The sequence below is a fragment of the Panicum hallii genome, chromosome 5 (genome assembly GCF_002211085.1).
Source record: "Panicum hallii strain FIL2 chromosome 5, PHallii_v3.1, whole genome shotgun sequence".
Lineage (NCBI taxonomy): Eukaryota > Viridiplantae > Streptophyta > Magnoliopsida > Poales > Poaceae > Panicum > Panicum hallii.
In genome coordinates this window covers 7,598,838-7,617,317 of record NC_038046.1, presented here as the reverse complement: position 1 = coordinate 7,617,317, position 18,480 = coordinate 7,598,838, and the positions used below count along the sequence as shown (strand labels likewise).

The 18,480-nt window shown below is 45.6% G+C and overlaps 2 protein-coding genes and 1 pseudogene across 3 annotated transcripts; all 3 read left to right on the top strand.

Annotated features, from left to right (window-relative positions):
- Positions 1 to 764: 764 nt before the first annotated feature.
- LOC112891558 (subtilisin-like protease SBT3.7) lies at positions 765 to 4,137 on the top strand. Its single transcript, XM_025958451.1, has 9 exons — positions 765 to 867; positions 989 to 1,080; positions 1,252 to 1,349; positions 1,475 to 2,256; positions 2,340 to 2,410; positions 2,502 to 2,756; positions 2,871 to 2,988; positions 3,074 to 3,245; positions 3,465 to 4,137. Exons 1-9 carry the CDS (start codon positions 772 to 774, stop codon positions 4,007 to 4,009), a joined length of 2,229 nt encoding a protein of 742 aa, XP_025814236.1. The 5' UTR covers positions 765 to 771; the 3' UTR covers positions 4,010 to 4,137.
- Positions 4,138 to 6,916: 2,779 nt separating this feature from the next.
- LOC112891557 (subtilisin-like protease SBT3.9) lies at positions 6,917 to 10,238 on the top strand. Of its 2 annotated transcripts, none has more exons than XM_025958450.1 (10): positions 6,917 to 7,174; positions 7,250 to 7,341; positions 7,481 to 7,578; positions 7,660 to 7,815; positions 7,967 to 8,595; positions 8,682 to 8,758; positions 8,867 to 9,130; positions 9,230 to 9,347; positions 9,434 to 9,605; positions 9,700 to 10,238. In XM_025958450.1, exons 1-10 carry the CDS (start codon positions 6,920 to 6,922, stop codon positions 10,236 to 10,238), a joined length of 2,400 nt encoding a protein of 799 aa, XP_025814235.1. In that variant the 5' UTR covers positions 6,917 to 6,919. The 2 variants fall into 2 exon arrangements, with proteins under 2 accessions (XP_025814235.1, XP_025814234.1); XM_025958449.1 differs by having other exon boundaries at positions 6,918 to 7,174; positions 8,864 to 9,130.
- A 1,641-nt stretch (positions 10,239 to 11,879) lies between these two features.
- LOC112891879 lies at positions 11,880 to 15,244 on the top strand (annotated as a pseudogene).
- The last annotated feature ends 3,236 nt before the right edge of the window (positions 15,245 to 18,480 follow it).

The following is an 18,480-nucleotide window of genomic DNA, read 5'->3' as shown; positions in this document are numbered from 1 at the left end:
CAAACCACACCAGACTACTTGTTGCGACAAGAGGACTGCCTAATTCATATATTGAGTTAGAGAACCAAACTGGCGGCTCCTGAGATGACATCGACTGAAAGTTCCTAGCCAGGCCACTTTTGTTGCTCAAGAACTGGAAATACCTACGTTTCCTTAACCATGTATCATTTGGATCTTGGTGCTTCAACGGGGCATACGTTCGGTCGGACTGTCAGATGAATTAACTGGTGAATCGACCACGCATCTAATCTTGACACTGATCATAGCACATATTGTTTGAGCCTGAGATAGCAAGTTTTAACCATTTTGAGTTATTGGGTTGACAAAAGATGATAAAATAAATTAGATTGATATTCCACATAATTAACATGGGAGGATAAATGATTAAGAATGACATTCTAGCATAATTAACAATTTGACCTAGAAAACAACGTTAGGTACCCACTTGCGTTCTTATCTGAACATGTGTTCCTTTCGGGTTGGGAGTTACCGCTGGCTGATGCTTCGGTTATGGACTGTTTCTTCATTTGTTGGTGTATCCCTGTCAAGGACGAAAAGGAGCCTCGGGGTTAACGTCTCTTTCCCATAAAACAATATGTATTTGTTGCAAGAAAGTGGAAAGGAAAGCGCGGTGTAACACCAGATTACAAAGTGTTAAGAATTTTCTGACTCTTTCTAATTTGACCACTTCAAGAGAATACACAACCTTCATACATGTGTATAAATACCCGCCCTAATGGAACCAATCAACAACACACAGCAGCAGAAAACATGGGACTCTATTCTTCATCACGTGGCCCTCTGGCCTCGGCACTACTGCTTTGCTTTTGCATGCTGCTTCTGGGAGTACATGGAGGATCTCGCAGGGTAAGCATGCCTGTTAACACTTCTTTCATCACTAGCCAGATAGAGAGAGATCAGAGATGACATGAGTAGCATGAAGAGATGTTTCTGTAATCTAAATCCTATTCTGCTCCGGCATTTGCAGCTTTATATCGTCTACCTAGGAGATGTGAAACATGGACACCCGAATGATGTCATCGCTTCGCACCATGATCTACTCAGCAACGTTCTTGGAAGGTACGTAGCCTCTTTTCAGTTACTTGCTGATTATTTTTTTTAAGAGTAACTTTGAGAAGAATGATATGCAAACTGATCATGGTTCATCACCATTCCTCGACGATCAGTAGCAGTAATGTCAGCCATCAAGAGACTAACTGTGTTTTCGTGTGTAAACTCTTAACCTTTCAGCATGGAAGATTCTTTGGCTTCCATGATTCACAACTACAAGCATGGCTTCTCAGGCTTCGCAGCCATGCTTACTGAAGACCAAGCTAAGCAGCTTGCAGGTAAGGCCTCTCAGCCTTCCTGCTCAAACAACGATGACCATGTCACACGCTCCTCAGTTCTCTTGTTGCGTTGTTCCACACGCCTAGCAAAATCTGCGACGCCTTTGTGCCTTTGTTCTCTGCAGAGTTCCCGGATGTCATTAGTGTCCAACCCAGCAGAAGGTGCAGGGCAGCGACCACTCGAAGCTGGGACTTCCTCGACCTGAACTACCAAATGCCCAATGACCTGCTCAATAAAGGCAGATTTGGAGAGGACATAATCATCGGAGTTGTTGATTCGGGTATCTGGCCGGAGTCGAGAAGCTTCAGCGACGAAGGGTACGGGCCCGTGCCGTCCCGCTGGAGAGGCGTATGCCAAGTCGGTCAGGGCTGGGACCTCAACAACTGCAGCCGCAAGATCATCGGCGCACGGTTCTACAGCGCCGGGCTGGACGAGGAGGAGCTCAAGGCCGACTACCTCTCACCCCGGGACGCGAACGGCCACGGCACGCACACGGCCTCCACCGCAGCAGGCTCTGTCGTGGAGGGTGCCAGCTTCCATGGCCTCGCCGCAGGCGTCGCGCGAGGTGGCGCGCCCCACTCTCGCATTGCCGTCTATAAAGCCATCTGGAATACTGCCGACGACGATACTTCTGGTAGCGACGCCGCGCTGCTCGCGGCCATCGATGATGCGATACACGACGGAGTGGACGTGCTCTCACTGTCAGTTGGTGGTTTCAGTGACAACTCGTTCGGCGCCCTACACGCGGTTCAGAAGGGGATCACTGTCGTGTACGCGGCCGGGAACGATGGGCCTAGTCCGCAGACTCTTGAGAACACGTCTCCGTGGGTCATCACCGTCGCGGCGAGCAAAATCGATCGGTCGTTTCCGACCGTGATCACGCTGGGTAACAAGCAACAGATTGTGGTATGGGATACAAACAACAAGCTCTGAAGAGCCACAAACCTGCAATGGTTTCTTGGCTTGACCAAATTCTATTCATTTTGCAGGGACAATCTCTCTACTACCAAGGGAAGAACTCATCCAGGAGCATTTTCAGAAGTCTCGAATACGGAGGCTTGTATGTGAAATCATTAATTTTAGTTGATTTTCTTTAAATGTGCCATAAAAGATTCTGAAGCAACTTTTTTTTTTTTGCCTTGTGTGCTCAGATGCACGGCGGATGATCTAAACGGTACCGATTTGAAAGGGAAAATTGTGCTTTGTGCCACACCAAATTCACCAAGGGTGAAGGGACCGTCTGCAGTACTCGGACAAGCGTTTCAAAATGTCCGAGATGGAGGGGGCTCTGGTCTTATTTTCGTTCAATATACGACTGACATTCTGCAAGAATCTGTAGGCATGCCATGTGTCCTTGTGGACATTGACACTGGTAAAAAGATCAGACAATACATCGACGCGGGCAGGTATATCACTTCCAGAATCCTGATCAAGCCTCATACTGCACATTAGAAGCTCTCGATCATGCTCTGTAACGAGCTGAACGTTTTCTCGGATGAATTTCTGGTTGTTTGAAGCAGCTCTCCCGTGGCAAAGATTGAACCGGCCCGAAGCATTACAGGTAAAGAGATCCTGGCACCAAAAGTGGCATCATTCTCGTCGAGAGGTCCATCACCCGACTACGCTGATATTATCAAGGTACCTACAGTTAAATGTAACGCTAGACACTGCGTACTAGTAAGCCATCACCTGCCATCTCACTCTGCTCTTTCTTCCACAACAGCCTGACATAGCTGCACCTGGAGCCAGCATCTTAGCAGCAACGAAAGACTCCTATAGGCTCGAGTCGGGGACATCAATGGCTACCCCTCACGTTACTGGCATCATCGCGCTGCTGAAAGCTCTGCATCCAAGTTGGTCTCCTGCTGCACTGAAATCCGCCATCGTCACCACAGGTAATTAGACCAACCACAACTTTTGAAGAGTTTTAAGGGCAATTCTCAGCTGGTGCATTGCCTTTTCATATTAGCTTGACAGGGAATTTGTACTTATGACTATTGTTTAATGCATGTTGGGCAGTAATGCCGACCAATTAAAAAAACTTCTAAGATCATGGCTAATTGACTAGTCAGTGTTACATGTGTCTTACCTCTGTTTCTTTTTGCACGGCGAAGCATCTGTAACTGATGAACACGGCATGCCGATGCTGGCGGAAGGATTGCCCCGAAAGATCGCCGACCCATTTGACTATGGAGGTGGGCACATCAACCCTAACAGAGCAGCTGATCCTGGCCTTATTTATGACATCGATCCGAACGAGTACAACCACTTCTTTGGTTGCACCGTCACGAAGACTTCCGCAAGCTGCAATGCTACATCTGTACCAGGGTATTTCCTGAACCTGCCATCCATCTCGGTTCCAAACCTGAGGTATCCAGTCAGCATATCGAGAACCGTCACAAATGTAGGCGAGGTCGATGCAGTCTACCACGCTGCAATAGAGAGCCCAGCTGGAGTCAAGATCGAAGTTGAGCCGTCTGTTCTTGCATTCAATGCTGCAAACAAAGTTCATACATTTCAGGTCAAGATATCACCTATGTGGAAGTTACAAGGGGATTACACATTTGGCAGCATTACTTGGTACAATGGTGAAAAGACAGTGCGAATTCCAGTAGCAGCCCGGATCACAATTCATGATTTCTTTGCAGATGTTGCATAACTAGGGGGAAACATACAGGCGACATCATACTGTTCTTGTATATTTTGAAGGAACTATCATAATGTTTTGAATTTTGAGCACTGTACACAAAACAAAAATAAGAAATACCAAATTCCATTATGGCTTTACTTAGCTTGTATAATTCTTCTTCTTATCCGAATCAGACAAACAGCTACCATTATTGTGCAGGGTAAATTTGAATAAAGTTGTGTGTGCTACCCAGTCCTAATAACTATGTCAAAATGCAGTTGTTCCTGTACAAGTGATTTTCATTTAAACCATACTTGTAGTTGTTACTCAGCTATAATAGCTTTCAACTTTTGTATGGAATCAGCCTACATAAATACTCTCTCCAGCCATAAATACTTGGCACCATTGGCTTTCGACCATCTTCGAGTTAACTTTGACCAATATTTCTTTTCTTATTTGAATATAGTTATAGCATCAAAATAAGTATGAGATTATGAAAGTAGTTTTAAGCCATACCTACACATGTGGGTTTTATGCTGCCAAACTAAAATTAAAAAGTATTGATAGAAGTTTTAGAAGTTTAACCATATTTTGATTAAAGCATAAAGTATTTATTTGTGATCATAGACGATACAATTTATGGTGTACATCTTTCACTTCTCTCATCGAGCTTGAGAATCTCTAATATTCCTTGTTTCCCGAGTTCTATATTTTAAATTGTTTGAGGCAGTTCATGAGTAGGGCCACGTTGAGTGTACAAATATGATACAAACTATGTACAGCTCGAAAGGGAAAAATTCTTCCTCCTAGTTCCCTAGTGCAGCCCAGATCCCCCCTCCCTCTCCCTCCCGTACTCTGGCAACCTCACTGGTGAGAGAGAGCGGAGATGGCCCTCCCGCTTCCCTTCCCGTAGTTTAGTTTTAGGATTAAAACGGAATAAACTGCATAGATGCGTCACTGCAGGGAGATTTAGTGCCGGTCCCTGTGACCGGCACTAACGTGCCCGACCCGGCCCGGCTCCTGGCAGCAAGGTTAGTACCGGCTGGTATAACTGGCCGGCACTAAATCTTTTTTCTTATTTATCTTTTATTTTTCATTTTGATACGTATGGCTATGCGTATTTCTACCGTATGCGACTACATAATCGTACTTTTTGCATTGCACAGTAATATTAGGACAGCATATTACACTAATATTATATATATATATATTCATCATGTATGGAACAATTAGGAGTTTAAAAGTACTTGAGATATTACAAATTATTAAGAACATCAACTATAGTAATTTATCAGCTTCCCCGTCGTCGGATCTTTTTCGGCGACGCTTGTACGGACATCGCCATAAAATTCGCCCTTAGGATTTATGACTTAATCGAGCAGGAATCCGCATATAGCTTCTTGAATTGCCCTAATCCGAGCCATTTCAATGAGTTCTTCTTTCATCCGCCAACGCTGTCACATTTTTCGAAAAAAATATAAGAATAAAAGATAATGAATTAAAATGATGAGCAGATGTGATTGTGCTCACGTACATTGAATGCCTCCACTGTCATTTGCCCTTTTTCACTTGCAAAAGTGTTGATCCACTCGCATACCTAGTATCCACATAAGTTGTTTCCTTGTCCCTGTCTCCAACACTATGGACAAATGTGGGTTAAGATATAGAATTTTTCTGATGTTTATTGCGAATGATATTAGTAGCGAGAGTTTATTCATACCGGAAAATCAGTCACCCAACAAAGAGGCTCGATTTCACCTATGGGCAAGCCTATGTGTTTGCGGAGGTAGCGACGCCATGCAGTATTTACCACCTCGATGAGATTTTGGTACTTTGATTTATCTTGCCTTAACGAGTCGTACACCAAGACCTTGTGCTCGTCAATCCGAATACAAAGCAATATCCAATGAAAGCTGTGCATATACATACGCATAACCAATTAATGTTGATTAAAATAGTTATTAAATAGTATTATTAATACGAAGGGATTGAAAAAAAGAGGCTAACAAAGAACGACTCACTGATGGTTGTATGGTAAGAGAACGAAGGGACACATGCTATTCTTACGCAACCCCCTGTATATAATATTGACTATTTCTTCAGGGTTTTGTTCTACCATTTTCTCGTGTATAATATCAGGGTCGAAGAACCCGACGTTATGGAAGTTCTTTTTTCGGCAAATTTGAATTTTTGACTAACGGGACACAAGAAAAACGGGGATCAGTCAACACACAAGGCTAAAAATAATGAAACGAGAGACAATACTCACATGCACCATACACTCACGAGGGACTTGTCAAGGGCATCTTGATGCCCGCCTTACACTGTTGAGGCACGTTAGTGCCGGCTCGTTTTTGACCGGCACTAACGTGCTGGTACCGATAGACCGTTTTCTAGTAGTGCGTGCAGTGCAGGAATAAATCAACCTTTCAAGTCGCAAGGAATAAATCAAGCCTTGACTTTTTGAACAAATATATGAGCAGAAAAATGCAGTTAGAAGTAGTATCAATACACTTCTGGTTGTAGGACGCAATCAAGATTAGCAGGTAGCGTTTCCATGCTCTATAACGGTTGAATAGGTTGTCACTTTCCTAATAAGATAAGAAGGGACCTCGTCTTGATATAGTTAGGGCACTGTTCCCGGAAATATCATCGCACATACATATCAAACACACCAAAAGAAAAACAGTGACGTAGTGGTTGGTAGGCTCCCTGGTCTCGACGAAGTCTTGCTTTGCCTTGAGAGTTAACAGAGGCTGGATGAAAGATGTTATATGCTGCCACTTTCTCCTAATTCAATGCAGAAAATCTTTGAAACCTTCTCACGTGAATATCCATCCAAGGCCACTTGCTGCCATATACAGATATATTTTCCCCTCTCAACATCGTCTTGCTTGACTCTAGTGCTTCAATAGGTGCTTTATTTTGAGGAATTTTTAGATGGTGAATGGGTCATTGGTTGCAACCTGTGAAGTCCTTCAGTACTCTTTTTATGTTGACCAAGATAACATACAGACTCTTCTTCTTCTTCATGCATATCACGCCGGCCTATATTTTAATCGCACCTATCCCATAAACAAGACAACACGTAAAAGCATGGGACTCTACTCTTCATCGCGTGTCCCCGCATCTTCGGCGCTACTGCTTTGCTTCTGCGTGCTGTTATTGGCCGGTGTCCATGGAGGATCTCGCAGGGTAAGCATGCCTGCTGCTAGCAGCTGAATCGTCACTACGATAAAGGATGTTTCTAAACTGCAAATTTGTTTGTAGCTATATATCGTGTACCTAGGCGATGTGAAACATGGACACCCCAACGATGTCATCGCTTCGCACCATGATCTTCTCAGCGATGTTCTTGGAAGGTACACATATAGCCTCTTTCAGCCAGCTGCCAATTTCCTTTAATTTCTCTCTGCTCTAATTCCACGTACGATCGATCAGCATGATACTTAGCTCTGTAAATCTGCTATTTATCAATGTGTACTACTCCTAAACTTTCAGCAAGGAAGATTCTGTGGCCTCCTTGGTCCACAACTACAAGCATGGCTTCTCAGGCTTCGCAGCAATGCTCACTGAAGAACAAGCTAAACAGCTCGCAGGTCAGACCTTTCGCTCTTTCTGCTCGAACAAGACCTCGCCAGCTTCTCGCTTACTGTGTGACTTTGTTAATAATTCCACAGAGTCTCCAGAAGTCATCAGTGTCGAACCAAGCAGAAGCTACACGGCGACAACCACACGAAGCTGGGACTTCCTCGGTCTGGGCTATCAAACGCCCGGCGACCTGCTCCGTGAAGGCAGATATGGAGAGGACATAATCATCGGCGTCGTCGACAGTGGTCCGTACTCCGTACCCGATCTTCTTATACTTTACCAAAGTGATCAGTGTGATCTCGTTCAGAATTAAGAAAGTCGTCTTCGTGCTCTTAGCGCCAAAAATTCTTGTGCAAACAGTAACCTGCATCGTCCTTCGGCATACACTTGGTTCAGGTATCTGGCCGGAGTCAAGAAGCTTCAGCGACCAAGGGTACGGGCCGGTGCCGTCCCGGTGGAGAGGCAAGTGCGAAGTCGGGCAGAGCTGGGACGGCAACAACTGCAGCCGCAAGATCATCGGCGCACGGTTCTACAGCGCCGGAATCGACGAGGAGGTCCTCAAGGCCGACTACCTGTCGGCACGGGACGGCATGAGCGGCCACGGCACGCACACGGCCTCCACCGCGGCAGGCTCGGTCGTGGAGGGGGCCAGCTTCCACGGCCTCGCCGCGGGCGTCGCGCGAGGCGGCGCGCCCCACGCTCGCATCGCGGTGTACAAATCCTTGTGGGGGCCCCGCGCTCAGGGCAGCAGCACCACCATTCTCGCGGCCATCGACGACGCGATACACGACGGGGTGGACGTGCTCTCGCTGTCCATCGGCGGCGGCGGCCCCGATGACAAAGACTCTTTCGGCATGCTGCACGCGGTTCAGAAGGGGATCGCCGTCGTGTACTCAGCCGGGAACGACGGTCCAAGACCGCAGACCGTTGGGAATACTGCCCCGTGGGTCATCACCGTAGCCGCGAGTACGATTGACCGCTCGTTTCCAACCGTCATCACGCTGGGAAACAAGCAACAGATAGCGGTACAGAATACAAAAGCTAGTTCTGCCTCGAATTAGTAAAATCAAATTTACTAATGTTGAGAGAAAATCTACCAATAATTTTGCAGGGACAATCTCTCTACTACCAAGACAAGAACTCAGCCAGGAGCAGTTTCAGAAACCTTACCACTGGAGTTGGAGACCTGTACGTTAAGCCACTAATTTAACTTTTGCACTTGTCGAAGTTTTCCTACCGTGTCACACACACATCTTGAAGCTGAGCAGAAGTTTTTTTTTATTCTGTGAGTAGTAGCTGCACGGAGGAAGCTCTGAATGGTACGGATTTGAAAGGGAAAACTGTTATGTGCTTTCCAGAAGATGGAAAACTAGCGCTAACCCCGCTTTGGGAATTCCAAAGCGCGCTGCAAAACGTCCGGAAGGCCGGGGGCTCTGGTCTTGTTTTCGCTCAGTATACGACGGACATTCTAGGTAACACCGCTAACTGCGGAGGCATTGCCTGTGTCCTCGTGGACCTTGACACCGGGTACCAGATTCTAGAATACATGGGATCCGCGAGGTACAGCACTCCTGGATAAACCCAAAAATTGCAAATTACAATACGCTCTTGGTGAATTTCTGGTTCTTTTTTTTAATGAGTTATGATTGTCTCAAGCAGCTCTCCTGTGGCAAAGATTGAACCAGCGCGCAGCTTCACGAGTAAAGAGATATTGGCTCCCAAAGTGGCAGCATTCTCCTCTAGAGGTCCATCAATCTACAACGCTGATGTTATCAAGGTACCTAGTGTAAAGAGTTTACTACCATGCTTTCTAGGCAGTAGGCATTATGAAGCCGTCTTACTTCGCTCGTGCTTCCACAACAGCCTGACATAGCGGCACCTGGAGCAAACATCATAGCAGCAAGGGGAAACTCCTATATGTTTGCGTCGGGGACATCAATGGCTGCTCCGCACGTATCTGGCATCGTCGCCCTGCTGAAAGCTTTATATCCACAGTGGTCTCCTGCTGCACTGAAATCCGCCATCATCACCACAGGTAATCAACCATAACTTGCACAACTTCTAATTCTAAAGTCATGGTTAAGGAACGTTACATTTGTCTTACCTCTATTTCATTTTGCATGGTGAAGCATCTGTAACTGATGAACATGGCATGCCGATACTGGCTAATGGGTTGCCTCGAAAGATTGCCGACCCATTCGACTTTGGAGGTGGGCACATCAACCCTAACAGAGCAGCGGATCCTGGCCTGATCTATGACATCGATCCAAACGATTACAACATCTTCAGTTGCATCATGAAAAGATCCGCAAGTTGCAATACAACAGTGGTGCCAGGGCATCTCTTGAACCTGCCATCCATCTCGGTTCCAGATCTGAGGTACCCAGTTACTGTATCAAGAACTGTCACAAATGTCGGCGAGGTCGATGCAGTCTACCACATCGCAATTGAGAGCCCGGTTGGAGTGAGGATGGAAGTTGAGCCGTCTGTTCTTGTGTTCAATGCTGCAAACAAAGTTCAAACATTTAAGGTCAAGTTATCACCGATGTGGATGTTTCAAGGGGACTATACATTTGGCAGCCTGACTTGGTATAATGACCAGAGGACCGTGCGGATTCCAGTTGCTGCTCGGATCACGATTCATGATTTCTTTGCAGATGTTGCATAACAAGGGTGAAATATACAAGTAGCATATCTTATCTTCATGTGCTGCTTTTTGAAGGATATATCTCACGGAGTTCCTTGCGCTGCCCAGCAATAAAAATAAGACATGCTAAGTTCCAATATATATATTAAAAATTCTTTCTACACTCGCTTGTAGCTACTCCCACATGTGTATCTTATGATGTGTATATAGGCTGCACTACTGAGGTAGCTAAAGTAGTACTGTAAGGGTTTGTTTGGTTCTCCCGCACTAAGCTTTAGTCCTGTTATATCGGATGTTTGGACACCAATTAGAAATATTAAATATAAACTAATTACAAAATCAAATGTATAAATGGAGGCTAATTCGCGAGACAGATTCATTAAGCCTAATTAGTCCATGTTTTGACCATGTTGTGCTACAGTAAACATGTACTAATGATGAATTAATTAGGCTTAATAGATTCGTCTCGTGAATTACCATCGTCTTATGCAATTAGTTTTATAGTTAGGTCATGTTTAATCCTTCTATTTGGTATCAAAACATCCAATGTGACCCGGACTAAAAATTAGTCCCTGAATCCAAACAGCCCCTGAAATAACTTTATAGTCGTGTTAAAATCCATCTGGAAAATATTAATGTGTTTTAATGGAAAATATTGATGTTTGTTATACAGGTATTACATTTGCTCCGATTGAAGCCAACAACAACGTATCTGATAAAGCGATCCTAGCCAAAAAAAACGTAAAATCAGCTCACGTATAGATTCATTAGAAAAAAAAAGTTTCCGCCCAGGCAGTCGGATTGAGCCAGGGCCAATCAAGCCATCTACCGCCGCATCTGAGCCCCAGCACCTACAGGGTCGGAGCCCAAGTTCAATACGTGAACATGCCGATGCAGCAATCCTCCTCAGAGAAGGCCCGAGTTCTGCTTAGCTTCGAGCGATACCATGATAGGCGGATCGACAACGCGATAAAAAACTGATCGCGAGATGGGATCTACCATTAAATTGAGAAATCAGAGCTCAGGAACGGTGGAGAATAGGGACGGGGCAGAAGGTTACCTCGATCGGTGGTGCCAGGCGCGGACGGGACGGCGCCCCGAGGTCAGCGACGGCGGCGAACTGAAGGCAGGCGATCAGGTTGGGGAGAGGAGATGCAGGGCCTTGTGCCAATTCGAATCCTATCTCGGGCCAATACTATATTCTGATTACCAGATTCTTAGGCCCACTAACAGTATGGGCTCATTTCTGTATGAAACTAGTACGTTGTTGGGCTTTTACGGCCCAACTAAACGTGTGATGCAGATCCACCACCGTCTTTTGCAGGAAATTCCAATTTTTGGTCGTAATCGGGAGGAGCAGGTAGCCTCCCCCCGATCTAAGAAAACCAAAAAAAAAGGTATCTATCGCTTGCCCGTTTCCTTCAGTTAGTAGCTGAGGAGCGAATGAGACATGAGAGTTGAAGAACTATGTCATCACTATTATATTGCCAGGGCATCATCACGCGGATAACATTCCAATAAGACAAAGGGAATTTTAGATTTCTCAAAAAACAAAGTTCAGAGAAAAAGCAACCGGTAGAAAATTTAATTCCTCTGTTGACCTAAGGAACATTGACACCTATAAACGGGCCCTGCTGTGCACCGTTGCAGGCGAGAACGGAGATGGAAGCACATTCCTCTTCATACCACCGCCGTTTGGCTCCACTGCTGCTGCTCTGCTTTTGCACGCTCCTAGTCGAAGTGCACGCATCGCGCAAGAAGGTTAGCCTGCCTTACCCTGATTTGTTCTCTCCATTTCAAGGCGATTCAATCATCCCAAAGATGTTTCTCGACTGTATCATCTGCCTTCCCGTAGCTGTACATAGCATACCTAGGCGAAAGGAAGCATGGGCACCCAGATGATGTCGTCGCCTCGCACCATGATACACTGTCAAGCGTTCTTGAAAGGTGACCTCTCCGTTCAGCCTGGTCACTTCAACTCAACACTCGTTTTCCCCAGCTCTGATTTCATCTAAGACATTTTTGTGAACCGTAATCATGCTTCACCACTCAACGCATTGCAAGGCATCTCTTTACCAATGGACTGATCATGCACAATCCTGAAATTTCAGTAAACAAGATATTTTAGATTCCATCATCTATAGCTACAAGTATGGATTCTCGGGCTTCGCGGCCATGCTTACAAAACAGCAAGCACAGCAACTTGCAGGTGAGATAAGGTCTGATTGAGCTGTATGGATGAGTTTCTGAAAAGCTCATTGAAATTCTGTTTGCTTGTTCACATGGTTCATCTAGACTTGCCTGAAGTCATCAGTGTGCAACCGAGCAGAAGGTACCAGACGACCACCACGCGAAGCTGGGACTTACTGGGGCTGAACCTGAACCACAAAAGTGCCTTCAGAGCTTCTCCGCGGAAGCAGATACGGAGAAGACACCATCATCGGGATTATTGACACAGGTCAATACTTACTTGCAACAGCAAATTGACTGTTCAAGTGACTTCGCTCAAAATCTTGTGTTTGGCGCCATTTCTCGTGAAAACCCATCACAGGAATTTGGCCGGAGTCGAGAAGCTTCAGCGACGACGGCTATGGGCCGGTGCCGTCACGGTGGAAAGGCGTGTGCCAGGTCGGGGTGGGCTGGGACCGCAGCAACTGTAGCCGCAAGATCATCGGCGCGCAGTTCTACCATGCGGGCGTGGCCGAGGAGGAACTCAAGAACGAGGACCTCTCGGCGCGGGATGCCAACGGCCACGGCACGCACACGGCGTCCACCACGGCGGGCTCGGTCGTGGAAGCGGCAAGCTTCCACGGCCTTGCCGCGGGCACGGCGCGCGGTGGCGCGCCCAGAGCCCGCATCGCGGTGTACAAGTCCGTCTGGGGCAGCGCCCGCGGGGCTGGAGCCGGCAGCTCGGCCACCGTGCTCGCGGCCATCGAAGACGCGATACGACGGAGTGGATGTGCTGTCGCTCGTCGTGGAGGAGAACTCGTTCGGCGCCCTGCACGCCGTCCAGAAAGGGATCACCGTCGTGTACGCCGCCGGCAACTTTGGGCCCGCACCACAGGTGGTCCAGAACACAGCTCCTTGGGTCATCACCGTCGCGGCAAGCAAGATTGATCGGTCTTTTCCAACCGCGATCACGCTGGGAAACAAGCAACACATCGTGGTAAGTAACAGGATTACATGGAAATACCTTAATGACTCGTGAAGCCGAGATTCATGACTTGTTATGAGCATTTTGCAGGGACAATCTCTGTACTACGAAGGGAAGAACTTGTCAGGGAGTACCTTCAGGCTTCTTGCAGATGGAGGCTTGTACGATATATAGATCCGTTGCTGAGTTTTTGCTGCTTAATTTTTGCGAATATTCCAATCATCTTGATTTTTCAAGCTGATCAGCTCGTCTTTTTTTTTCCGTGCTCTCCATGAGGTTAGATGCCCTGCTGATGCTCTGAATGGCACGGATGTGGGGAAAAATTGTGTTGTGTGTTGCTTTCCCAGTATCGCCGCTTGCACTTTTCCCACTCGCACTGAAGAACGTCCTGGATGGTGGGGGCTCCGGTATCATCTTTGCTCAATACAGCATGAACGTTCTAGATGCGACAGCTGATTGCAAAGGCATTCCATGCCTTCTCGTGGACTTCGATACTGCGAACCAGATTGGCAATTACATGGGCGATGCAAGGTAAACCACCGAATTGCATTCTTCTCTATATTGACCAATCGGCAAATCAGAAATCTCCGGGTTGGTTCAATCCTTCTGCAACGAGTTCAAGCCTTTCTCCCATGATTCTGACTATTCCAAGCAGCTCTCCTGTGGCGAAGATCGAACCAGCACGCACTGTCACAGGTGCAGAGGCACTGGCTCCAACGGTGGCAGCATTCTCCTCAAGAGGTCCATCGATCAATTACCCTGAAGTTATCAAGGTGCCCAGTCACAAAAACGTATGATGCCACTGCTGTCTGAGCCATAATGCTGCCAGCTCACTACTGCCCTGTTTCTTTCACAGCCTGACATAGCGGCACCAGGAGTCAGCATCCTAGCAGCCAAAGAAGATGAATATGCATTGGGCTCAGGGACATCTATGGCAACGCCACATGTTGCAGGCATCGTTGCGCTGCTGAAAGCCCTGCACCCGAATTGGTCTCCAGCAGCACTAAGATCAGCCATCATGACAACTAGTAAATCCGCTGGTAACATGTTCATGTTCTAACCAGATTTCAGAACACTACCTCCAATTCATGTCGAGCCACTTCAGCATTTTTGTTTCAACCTTTATTGAATTTTGCATGGTTGAAGCATCTGTAACTGATGGGCGCGGCATGCCTAACTAGCTTTTCTTTCTTCTCTGATTTTGCTAGACTTGTTTTAGGTCGTAGATGAGTAGTTAACTCTTGTTCTAGGGTTGTTTTCTAGCTGTAGTTTGTTTGTCCCCGCACTAGATTTATTTGCTCGCTCTAAGTTATTTAATTTTTCTCTTAGTTATATCCTGAAAAACCAAAACACAAACTAGTTGTTTAGTGCTCTTGCTAATTAGTTTTAATTCTATTTCTACTGGTGTTTGTTTTATCAGTGTACTAACTCTATCTTGTTAAGTTCCTGACGAATTGAGCTTCCGATGTTTTCTCTCTGATCAGCTTCCGTTCGGTTGCACGTGTGTGCGTGTTTGAGAGATTTTTCACCGCTTTGCTTCTGAGAGTGTGTTTTGGCTCCGTTTGGGTGCTTTAGGTATCAGATCATCTGCGTGGTTGAACTTGTGAGATTTTGTTTGGACTTTTCTTGATCGAGCTTCCGATTGTAAGTCAAGAGTATTCCTAGTGCTGATAGTCGTTCTGAGCTATGCGGTACTGATACTCTTCATCCGAGGTGCGTTGGGTGTAAACGGGATTTTTCTCTTCAGTTTTTCAAATCGAATTTTAGGCTACCATTCACCCCCCCTCTGGTCGCCTATCTGGTCCTTCACTGTACCTGTACAAAATGTTTTGAATAGACACTATACCTGTATTTGTTATAATTTATAAAGCTATTACTGCTTGGACATGTGCTACCATTTTTGGTCCGGATCTTTCACATTTCTCTCGAATAATGAGAATTCCTTAGGACTACTTTTTCTCTGATACTGCTTGTTTTGGGTTGTTGATGAGGCGCCTTGGTTCATGAGTGGGGCCAATTTGAGCCTGCACCAACGCTTCGATAGAAGGCTGTGCCAGCTAGAGCAGGCCGTTTCATGTCACCAGAATATAATATAGAATATCATCGGCTCAAGCAGAATTCCATGTCTGGTGACATGAATGGCCCAGGAACACACCGGCTTGGCATCAACAGCAGCCGCTGGTGCGGTGGTGGAAGGAGTCAGCCACCATGTTGGGAGCAGGGCTGAAATGCGGCGATGCACCGCGAGCACGCGTTGCAGTATGCTGTCAGCATCATGATTACCAACATGCAGTATCTTCAAGAGTCTTTCTAAATTTCACTCTCTAAATTATCATTTAGAAAGTCTTCTGCATTAAAATCGTTTTTTATATATTTTCCCTCTCCAACAACCTTTTTATATTTACGTACACTCTATAAAGCTATTTTCGTTATTTATTTTTGGCTAGCGAGAAATGCGGAATGGAGAATGGCTACATTTGATAACCACTTAGAGAAGCTTTTGAAAGATATTTTTCCATCGTAATCTCTATTCCTAACAATGAGAAAAGATATAAAAAATCTCTTAGAAGTTGCTGTTTGGCAGCCAAAGCCAAACCAACAAATTAGACAAAGTTACCAGCCCTAGCCAATGGATCCCAAAGAAATCCAACAATCTAGGAGTCAGATCAAGCCAGGGCCCAGGGGTAACCCATCTCGATGCTCTCTGCAACCACTACCCAACTGCCAACTCCACCCAATCATGCACCAATTATAAACTTCAAATGGACCAGGAACTCGGCATTCCCCAGGGTAACTCCAAAAAAAAGGGGGTTGGCTCAGACCTCAGAGTGAGGCTATGATCGAATAGTTCAGCAATGTGATCGCAAACCGATCGCGAGACAAAACCCACTAATGTTAACGTCCTACGAGTCTAAGCACGGAGAAATGGAATTAAGTGAGGAAGGAGAGAGGAGGGTGAGAAGGCCAACCTTGGAGGCGGCCTGCAAATGGAGGGCGACCAGCCCGAAGAGAGCCTAGGAAGAGGGGGCATGCCGGTTGTTGGACGGCGATCGAGGTGGTGTTCCGTTGTGTTGGGCCTGAGCTGAATTTGCTTTCGACGAGCTAGAGGGCCATTAACAATTTGGGCCTATTTTCTATGAATTTCTACTTACCTAATTAGCCCTCGTTGGCTACAACGTCGTGCTAATGGAGCAAATAACCGAGACCTCAATCTGTGGCTGCACGAGTAACTGAACCACAAATATTCATCTCTCTTCAAAAATTAAAATAAACTAGAAGAAATAAACAATAATAATGAAACCTTCAACATCTTAATCCCGGTCAATTGCCCTCTAGAGTGTAAGAATTAGAGGCAATTCAGTTTAAGAACCAGAATAAAAGAGCGTGCGATAAGTTTAAGATCCGTTACGTGCATTTTGAGAGTATTGGGACAGCAATGAGAACTCCAGATAAGTTTTAAGGATTGGAATGATAACGCCCGACAAGTTTAAGGACTATTATTTGTATTTTAAGAATATCAGGATCGGAATGAGACTCTGGATATAAATTTTAGAACCGTTGGTGGAATTTACTGAGGGAAAGACGATGGATTCCTTCCGCGGTTCGGCTTTAGCTTCGTCGCCGCCGGTTGTTTGACGGCGGCCGAGGCGGTGTTGCAGCCACGGCAAACGAACAATACTTTGATTCGATAGCTCCGGCGTGTGCATGATTCGTGGGACCCATGTATTTATCTGCCGGCCAATCCCGTTGCCCGGGCGCTTAGCTCTTCTGTACGCATTTGCAGAGGAGACGTGTTCGCTGAGTTTTTTAATCGGCTTGGTTTGACTCTTGTTTGAAGGTCGATTTTCTTTCTAACATTCAAAGGTTGACCGTCACAGTGCATTCTGTTCGATTTTTTTCAACCATGGTTCGCTTTCTCCACACACTGGAGCTGCCCTAAGTTACCTATTTCTCTACTTGGTCCCTTCCCCAACTCATTCATGTTCACTTACACTGACCGAATCTGTCATTTTCTTATTAACATGACCTGTCCTACGTCAAGTTCACACATAGGAAAACCTGTGATCTATAGAGGATGGTTTTCCCTTGGAATGGTTCTAAAATTCTGAAAAGTAAAAAAGGGAGATTGCCGGAGTACTGTACAGTCAGTCTTTTTTTTGAACTGTACCCTTCCTACATTGAACAATTGAACACACCAGCCACGCACGTCTCTTGTAGACGCGTCTTTTTACGGTCTTTCCGGACCCACACACGTCTATAAATACCGGCCTATTGACAGCAATCAGCATCCATGTACAACAGTGCTAATTGATCCATGAACAACTTCTCCAAAAAAATTTCTTCTAAAATTTTGCTAATACTGTAAACATGAACAACTTTGCTCTAAAAACTCCTAAAAAATCACAAAAAATAATTTGACTCTGGGTTATTTAGAGATTTTCATATTTCACATTCAATTCGTGATGATTTGTCCATAAAATTTTGGATCCACTCTGAGGGGGAATCGAACTTGATTTGCAATCCAAACAAATTTGAAACAATTCGCAAAAGTTTTCCTAAATAAGTAATATATTTTAGAAGTATATGGATCTGGATGAGATTGTAGGACAAGTTTTAAGAGCCAGATAAAAGAGCGTGTGATAAGTTTAAGTACGTGCATTTTGAGAGTATCAGGATCGGAATGAGAACTCCAGATAAGTTTTAAGGACTGGAATGATAACGCCGGACAAGTTTAAGGACTATTATTTGCATTTTGAGAATATCAGGATCGGAATGAGAATACTGGATAAATTTTAGAACCGTTGGTGGAATTTACTGAGGGAAAGACGATGAATTCCTTCCGCAGTTCGGCTTTAGCTTCGTCGCCGCCGGTTGTTTGACGGCGGCCGAGGCGGTGTTGTATTTTGCTGGGTCTGAGCTGAATTTAGCTTCGGCGAGCTGGAAACCCATTAACACTTTGGACTGGTTTTCAGTGAATTTCTGCTCTATCTAATTAGCCCTCGTTGACTACAACTTGCAAATGGAACAAATAACCGAGGTCTAGATCTGTGGCTGCACGAGTAATTGGACCATAAATATTCCTCTCTCTCCAAAAAAGTAAAATAAACT

Bases quoted from the DNA above. Each gene is read 5' to 3' on its own strand.
- LOC112891558 (XM_025958451.1), top strand. From the start codon at position 772: ATGGGACTCTATTCTTCATCACGTGGCCCTCTGGCCTCGGCACTACTG. The intron at 2,989-3,073 runs GTACCTACAGTT...CTTCCACAACAG, and splicing joins ACTACGCTGATATTATCAAG to CCTGACATAGCTGCACCTGG. The intron at 3,246-3,464 runs GTAATTAGACCA...TGCACGGCGAAG, and splicing joins ATCCGCCATCGTCACCACAG to CATCTGTAACTGATGAACAC.
- LOC112891557 (XM_025958449.1), top strand. From the start codon at position 6,920: ATGGTGAATGGGTCATTGGTTGCAACCTGTGAAGTCCTTCAGTACTCT. The intron at 7,342-7,480 runs GTACACATATAG...CTAAACTTTCAG, and splicing joins CTCAGCGATGTTCTTGGAAG to CAAGGAAGATTCTGTGGCCT. The intron at 9,348-9,433 runs GTACCTAGTGTA...CTTCCACAACAG, and splicing joins ACAACGCTGATGTTATCAAG to CCTGACATAGCGGCACCTGG.